The sequence below is a fragment of the Notolepis coatsorum genome (genome assembly GCF_963971535.1).
Source record: "Notolepis coatsorum genome assembly, chromosome: 5".
In the NCBI taxonomy this organism is placed as follows: domain Eukaryota; kingdom Metazoa; phylum Chordata; class Actinopteri; order Aulopiformes; family Paralepididae; genus Notolepis; species Notolepis coatsorum.
The window spans coordinates 143,546,878-143,555,147 of record NC_140169.1 but is presented as its reverse complement, the minus strand read 5'-3'; the positions used below and the strand labels follow the sequence as shown (position 1 = coordinate 143,555,147).

The following is an 8,270-nucleotide window of genomic DNA, read 5'->3' as shown; positions in this document are numbered from 1 at the left end:
GTTAATAACTTAATCGTAGTCTTCAGTGTATAAAAGCACAAGTGGGTGAAAGGATGCGTCTGGCATCTGCAGGGGGGGGGGGGGGGGGTCTCCAAGCGGGGGGGCCTTTCTGTCCCGAAAGTAGGCGGGGCCAAAGAGGTGGACGACGACGGGGGGCCGGGGACCCGGAACATCGATACACACAACAACGACCGGCTGCAGAAGGCGTGTCAACAACCATTAAAAAAATAATATGTAGACTTCGACTCTATTCTTTGCTGGTAAGGAATAACACAAAGCAAAAATAAAATGCAATCCCTTTTTGTTTGTCGTGGTGTGAGAGAGAGAGAGAGAGAAAAAACACGCGTTCTTTTTTTTCCCCGCAAGTGAAAAGACCCAAGTCTGTCGTTTTTTTTTTTTAGACGTTAATATTCTTCCTCCTCCTCCTCCTCTTCTTCTTCACCACCTCCTATACCTCGGGTCTGTCTTCTTCGTAGCCACTCTTGTTGCCACTTCCTGTGGAGACGACGCAGCGGGACGACCCACACTGCTGAAGCGCCAGGGAGAGACGCACGCGGGTGGTGGTAATCCATGCCCTGATAAAAACAGACGTCTCTGGGAAGGGAAAAACCGTACGTAATGGACTTGGCCCGGTCGGAGTTAGTCTGGTTTTCCCCCTGCTATTGTCCAAGGCACGGCTGTTCTCAGGTTGTTGTTTTTTTCTTCTTCTTCTTCTCTTTTCTGGATACCTCAGGTTTGGCTTCGACCTACAAATGGAGAGGAAGTTAAATTTACTGCTTTTCTCGGGACTTGGCAGCACCCGCAGAATTCTTTCCTTTCCAATAGCACCATATCAAATGAAGTGAGTAACGTGATTTGTTACAGGGCTCTGCTGCTTGATAGGTGCTGGCTGGGTACGGACAGTGTGCGAGCATGGTATCGCTTTTTAGAGTTATCGCATCGGATGTCTCCACGCGGCACGGAGTCCTGTTCCCTTGCAATAACCGTGAGTGTGTGTGTGTGTGTGTGTGTTGTATTGGTAGCAGAAGGCCCTGTTTTGGGAAACCCAGGGTTCCCACAGACATTGCAAAATGAAATTCAAGGACTTTTTTAAGTACTTTTCCAAGCACTATTTTTCCTTTTCAAGAATGCCACTCGAAGGATACAATTCACTTTTAAAATGCTGTTTCTTTAAGCATCTTCTTGGCCTGCTTGCCAGCTAGAGCAAGCTACAGTAGGGCATCGCACGCGAGGAAATTAGGAAAAGCAGTTGGAACGCGCGAGATATAGCGACTCGTCAGATTTTATTGAAACAAAAGAAATCGATTTCTTGATTCAGAACAATTTGATCATGGATCGTTTGAATTTCAAGGACTTTTTAAGCAACTTGTTAAAAAATTGGCTGTTTTCAAGGAATTCCAGGCATTGACTTTTTTTTGTATAAAATCAAGCACTTTAAGCACTTCAAGGACCTTGTGCGAACCTTTGAAACCGTTCCTTGACCTTGTCAGGGTCATGGTCGAACCCTAGCGAGCTGTTGGTGGCCAACATGTATTTGGTCTGCGTTGTTTTTGTTTTGACCTGCAATTTTGTTTACACGCACTTCTGGTAATTAGCACCTGGGTGTCGTGTGTCTACTTTATTTTACCTGGTCACTTGCACGATGGACAGTGGTGGAAAGTAACTAAGTATTTTTACTCGAGTACTGTACTTAAGTACATTTTCGAGCTACTTGTACTTTATGTGAGTATTTTCATTTTAGGGAACTTTATACTTCTACTCCACTACATTTCAAGGGAAATATTGTACTTATTTTTTTTTACTCCACTACGTTTATCTGAACCCATCAGTTACTAGTTACTTTGAAGAAAATTATTTTACATAGAAAACATAATGTATACAAAATAAGAAATGTATGAAGATTATATACTTTAATATTTGAAGCCTGTCGATGTCGAGAGGATGTAATCGGAGCAGCATAACTGGACCACATACCACTTTAAAACAGCAAATACTTATCTACTTTTACTTATGTAGAATTTGAATGGAGGACTTTAACTTTGACCAGGGTACTCATTTATCTGAGTATTTCTACTTTTACTTAAGTAAAGGAACTGTGTACTTCTTCCACCACTGACGCTGGAGCTAAGGGTTAGTAAGGATTCGATATTTTCTGTTGACCATTGTTGTCATACAGTATCGCATCACATCAATGTATAATTTGTTTTCTTTGATTATTTGACTACAATTGCTTGTCAGTCTATTTTGGTTTTCCATCAATAAACCCCATAAACGCATCTGGACATACTTAGCCTCTTAGCGGAATTTTCGTTGATAGCAGTCGCTACATGAGCTATATACTGTACTGTGTCAACGTGTCATTCATAAACCTGCAATCAAACGTGTATTATCACTCAAGATGAGCGTTTTCAGGCCCTATTCATCCTGGGAATATTGGATATTGAACTCTGTGCATGGAATCTCATCTGTTGCAGTGTTAACGGTAAGTAAAGTATCATGCTATTTAACTGAATAAATATAATGTATATTCCAATTGTGTCATTTATATCCAAGGTTTGTACGTATATGCCACAACATCACAGTGTTCTTTGATATGCCTTTTCATGTAATCCAGTGGTTCTTGACCTGGGGTGTCGGGAGATGGTTTTGGTGGGTTGTGAAAATATATACTTTGTCATATTTCTAATCTTTGGTATCGATGCTTTTTCTTAGGAAATAGTGAAGACCAGTGGTCTTTAGCCCAAACGTGCTTCCCTTTCTTTCTAGGGGTCACAGTGGTGAGAACCACGGGGTTAAAGGAACACGCCAACATTGTGATTTTCTTCTCCAGAGTCGGACAAGAAGATGGATACTGATTTCCTCTCTGCGTTCAGTAGAAAAGCTATCCGGCTGCAAGCTAGCCTTTAGCTTAGCACAAATGAATGGAAGCGGATACGTACCACTAGCAAAGCTTAAAACTTCCGGGAGATGTTTTTATGTGCAACAGCTATAGGCTAGTGGTCCGTATCCACTTCCATTAATTGGTGCTAAGCGAGGCTAGCTTGCAGCCGGATCGCTTTCTACTGAACACACGGGTAGGAAATTGGTGGTATCTTGTCCGACACTGGAGAAGACATTCCCATAATGTTGGCATGTTCCTTTTAACCTATGTGAAACATGTCCACCAGGGGTGCGTTGCTGATTTCAAAGCTGGGTGCACTGTGTTTTAATGACGCCACGTGCACGCGCGCTCCCGTGCATGCGCATAAATGTCCCCTCGCACACGCACAGACTAAAGACAATGCCTAATTGCCTCTACGAATGGAATGTAACACATTTCATTCACAAATTGTGTGAATGTATCTTAGAACGTATTTGAACACACCTGACGACCTGCGCTATTATTGTTATGCAAAGTAGCCCCTGATGTCCACCCATCACACTGCTGATGCCTTTGACCTATAACATCATGTCAAACGGTGTGCCAAGTGTCACTGCCAGTACTTCCAACCAGAGGTGCGTTGCTCATGGGACGGGGTGCAACCGGCTCTGTGAGCAGAAGCATGTGCATGCGCGTGCACACAGGAATGCGCTGCACTCGACTGATGAGCCAACTCGCTAAGTACCCACCTGGCTACTTTGCATAACAATAGCGCAGGTCGTCAGGTGTGTTCAAATACGTTCTCAGATACATTCACACACAACTTGTGAATGAAATGTGTTACATTCCATTCGTAGAGGCAATTAGGCATCGTCTTTAGTCTGTGCTTATGCAAGGGAAAATGTGGCGCATGCACGGGAGCGTGCGCCCGGGAGCGCGCGTGCACGTGGCGTCATTAAAACACGGTGCAACCAGCTTTGAAATCAGCAACGCACCCCTGCTTCCAACACAAACATCCTCACTATAGAATAAATTTCTCTTGCAGTATATAAAACATTCACGACACACAACTGATCAAAAAAAAATTTGCTTCCGTTACCTTTTTCTTTTCGTTGTTTTGCACTGCTACCCCTCCGTACACCGCGGACTGCCTGCTAACCGCGTGAGAAGCCGCGCGCATCTTTTGAAGACTGGAAGAAGAGGAGAGAAGCAGAAGAGATGGGGCGATTTAGGGGTTGGAAATCTATTCGAAGGGTGCCTTTGAGACACTGCTTTGTTTCCCCACTGCTACTTAATGCAGAACATGCGTTATATATGAATGTGAGCATGTTCCATGCTTGTTCCGAGTGCTGCGTGATTCAACCCAGAGACGCACAATTCGTCACAGACCCCGTGTGGCATGCAGCGAGACTTACATGCGGGTATTGTGCAGTCTCTTGTGTTGTGATAAAGTCTGTAGACGGTCTTCCTGCACTTGGGAGAGAAGTACAGAGGACCTGAAAGAGGACGGGTTTGAGATTGGATTAGATTCAAATGTATCGTCGTCATACAGCACAAGTACAGTACAACGAAAATAAGTTGCAAATGCAACTTGTGTGTACATGTGGTTAAACTGGTACAACATATACAAGTTAGTACTACTGTCGGAGTGTGTAGTGCTAATCAGATGTATGTACAGAGTATTATATAAATAAAGACAGTATGACTACTATACTGGCCAGCAGTGTAACTAGTAAGAGTATAGGATATACAGTAGATAGAGTAAGGGACTATGTGCAGGTAAGTATGATGGGTATATATGCAGTGAGAATAAATGTACAGTATATACCGCATTATAGTACATTATGCTATCATGAATCCCCCTTTTATAATCGCTATCTGATCATTGACACAGGCATCCATGACACGTTCTATGATGGGCTCCAAACAGCTCACCTGTTAAGTGTTTTAGAAACTTCTCTTTCTTCCTCAGATCTCTCGGGAAGACTTCTGTTGAAACAGTCAAAGGTGGAACAGAGGCGTCAGTGTCAACGTGTTATTAACGCGCTGCCCTTATAACGACCGATTCTCTGCATAACACTACTCGACTTTGATGAGTGTACATGTATTGATGCCGGTTCAAGTTTTGTTTTATTTGTCACATATATAAGGTACATTTGATTTACTTTACAGTGACATATGCTTGCTTCTGTACGAGCCCCCTAAGATTGTGCTTCATACAGTAAAAAAAAAAAAGTAAAAATAATAAAGTCTATACAATATCCAAACTAAAGTACAACCTGGAGTACACATGCAAACAATGAAGTACAAAATTCTGTTTATATTCTCAAAGTGCATGGTCTTCTTTTTGTTTTAATAACTTGCTTAGAACCGTTATACAACATTCCGGCTGCATATGGTGTCGGTGGTACCGCCCAAACGTTGAGGCGCATATAATAATATATATATATAATACATTACTCACCAATAATCTGATCCCTGCTACTATCTGATTTGAGGTTGCGTGAATCCCTCGACTCCTGCGCGGCGGGAGCTTCTTTATTGCGAGACGTGGACTGGGACACCGCCTCGGGGGCCCGGGGGCCGCTCTGACCCCGGCTCCCCCCGTCCACGTGTTTCGCGAGGTCCGCTATCCGCCTGAGCAGTAGGCTCTTGTTGTCGGCCCGGGCCCGGGCGGCGGCCGCGGCGGCGTCTGGGCTCGCTGTCGCCGGCGCGCTCTGCGCACAGTGGCCGGTGGTGACGGTGCAGAGGAGCAACACTAGTCCCATGGTGCGCGGTCCGCTCATCGCAACTCGCGGGAGAAAAGTGAACTCCTCCTCTAGTCGCTGCGAGTACCTTCTTCACCAGACACCTGCGAAGAGATGTTGTGTTGTTGAGTCACACTGACACTACACACATGTTTTCATGTTGCATTGCATGCGATCTGAAGCTTTCTGTGTGTCCCTGCTGCAGCCATTTTCTGCCGGATATATCATTGTGTATATTATGTGCCACAATATTAAATGGTAAATGTACAGTTTTTACGTCAAATGTATATACTCTCTTTTCTGGACTATTTTTGTATCACAAACTGTACTGTATTTGCAAATCTTGTATGTCATAAATGTATATGTGTACACTGTCTTATCTGTATGTCGTGTATGTCATATTATGTCATGATGAATTGAAAATGGGGGACCCTGATGTAAACAAGTCGAAAGCCTTTCTCTGGTCTGCATCCCCATAACAATTGTGTGTATTGAGCCGTACTGTATTGTACCCATTCTGCAATCTGTTAATAAAGTTTTCAATCAATCAATCAATCTGCATATAGTGCTTTTATTCCTCACATTTTTATCCATTCACTCACACATTCACACACCGATGGCGGAGGCGTCCATGCAAGGTGCTAACCTGCTCATCGGGAGCAATTAGGGGTTGGTCTTGCTCAAGCGGTCACTTCGACACGCTGCCCAGGAGGAGCGGGAATCGAACCGGCAACTTTCCAATTACCAGACGACAGCTGTATACCTCCTGGGCCACTGTCGCCCCATGTGTCACACACACTCACACACACGTATACAACCCAAAAAAAAAAAAAAAAACTCAGACTTGCTATAGACTAACTTAAAAAAAAGTTATCGATTCTGGAGTTTCTTCGTATTCTGATGATGCCCGTTCGTCGTGCATCGTTCTTAAAATTCGTATTCCAGTTTTGATCAAGAAAATCAGCTATGATCAAGTTTAAGTTATAGTTGGCATTTTTCGGGAGCCTTTACGCCGTTTAGGGAGCCGCTTGCCAGCCGCGTTTATTCATCAGACCCGACACAATGACAAAGTCACAAAGTCGGTCAACGTAAAGAAGAAATAAGCCATGCGAAAAAAATGCAATTACCTTATAGTCTGGTCTCCCGAAATATGAATATATAAGCTATAGCTATAGTTCCAATGCGTCCCACGATGGATGGTAATAAAGCCTTGCGCAACAAGATCTATTCAGTTCTGGGTATTGTCCTCCTGTGCCATATGGTTCCTTTTAAAAATCACCCCCTCGATGGGAAAAATAGTAGTCTTCTGTCGCAATTATACATGTAGTTGCCTAGTTGGATAGCATCCGTGGTCGTCCTCTTCTATAATCCCGACTCGAGAAAGGGTGGGAACACGGAACGCGAGGTCTTTTCTCTCCAAACTCCTCACTGCGCGCGTCTTGGCGAAGAAGGATCAGTCAGATCGTCTGCCAAGGTGCCTCACCGACGCTCACGTTTTATCCTCCTCGACTGTCTGTAGACGCAAGAGAGAGAGAGAGAGACCTGTGTCCCTGGTGGGTTATGATCCTGTCATGTCTTTAATTAGAAACGCATTAGCAGCGTTCTCCTCCATGCGGAAGAAAAGTTTACTTTATAGGTTCCCGATCCCGACCATTCAATGCCGTGCGAAGTTTTGTCCGCGCGTCCCCCGTTTCGTCACTTCTCCACTTATTATAGCAGCAGGGCTTCATAGGCTGTTATTACAGGAACTTACAGGACGTTTCTTTCCCCTTGGTTTCCTTCGACCGAGATTCCAATCAACCGATCATAGCATAGCCCTCCTCCGGAGATACCGGCATTTCGTTGTTGGCAATAGGCGGCTTATGTATCATATTCATAACCCAGCCCACAACCTCTCCTTGCGGCTTCCTTTCGATTTGTGTTCCCCGCTTTAAAATCCATAACAGAGATGGATAATTACGCACTGTTAATTTCAAACTACATCCTCTGATAGTGTTATAGCCGGAGAGGCGAAGTAATGCGCGCAGTTAAACACAACGCTTTCATGTGGGTGTAAATTAGTTTGTTTACTGTTTAAGCCGTGAAATTGGCTCCCAGGGACCACATTATCTCCAGATATTTAGTTTGTAAGATACGAAAATGTCATATAAAACAACACAAGCGTGATAACAGTAAAACATAGAAAATGCACTATATACGTTTGATATGGATGAAAACCGTTATCCCCACCTGTCCATGGCAACTATATGCTGCTGCCATTGCATTTTGTACTTCACTGTGTACTTGAGGTTGTACTTTATTTTGTATATTGTACATTTTGTATAGTGTTTTGGTCTTTATATACTTTTTACTGTATATGAAGCACAATCTCAGGGGGTCTCATATAGCAGAACCAAGCATTTCACTGTAATGCTTATATGTGACAAATAAAACAACACTTGAACTCTTTTATCCGGTCAGATGTCTGATAACAGGTTCACCTCTCAGCGCCGGTGTGAAATCTGAAATGCCTCCTGCATGCGCGTGGTGCTGAAAAGACAGCTCCTTTAACCGCTCACCTTAGAGAACTCACCCCACACGCGCTCTCAGTGAAAACAACCAATCTAATCATCATGTCCTATTATTTGCTCACCTGCTCTGAGGTTAGAGGATTTGTTTTTATG

At 43.7% G+C, this 8,270-nt stretch overlaps 1 protein-coding gene across 1 annotated transcript; it reads right to left on the bottom strand.

Annotated features, from left to right (window-relative positions):
- Positions 1-3,985: 3,985 nt before the first annotated feature.
- alkal2a (ALK and LTK ligand 2a) lies at positions 3,986-6,854 on the bottom strand (the record flags this gene model as incomplete). Its single annotated transcript, XM_084314306.1, has 5 exons — positions 6,735-6,854; positions 5,325-5,711; positions 4,796-4,849; positions 4,276-4,356; positions 3,986-4,050 (listed from the first exon to the last, which is right to left on the bottom strand). Exons 2-5 carry the CDS (start codon positions 5,644-5,646, stop codon positions 3,986-3,988), a joined length of 522 nt encoding a protein of 173 aa, XP_084170432.1. The 5' UTR covers positions 5,647-5,711; positions 6,735-6,854.
- Positions 6,855-8,270: the final 1,416 nt, after the last annotated feature.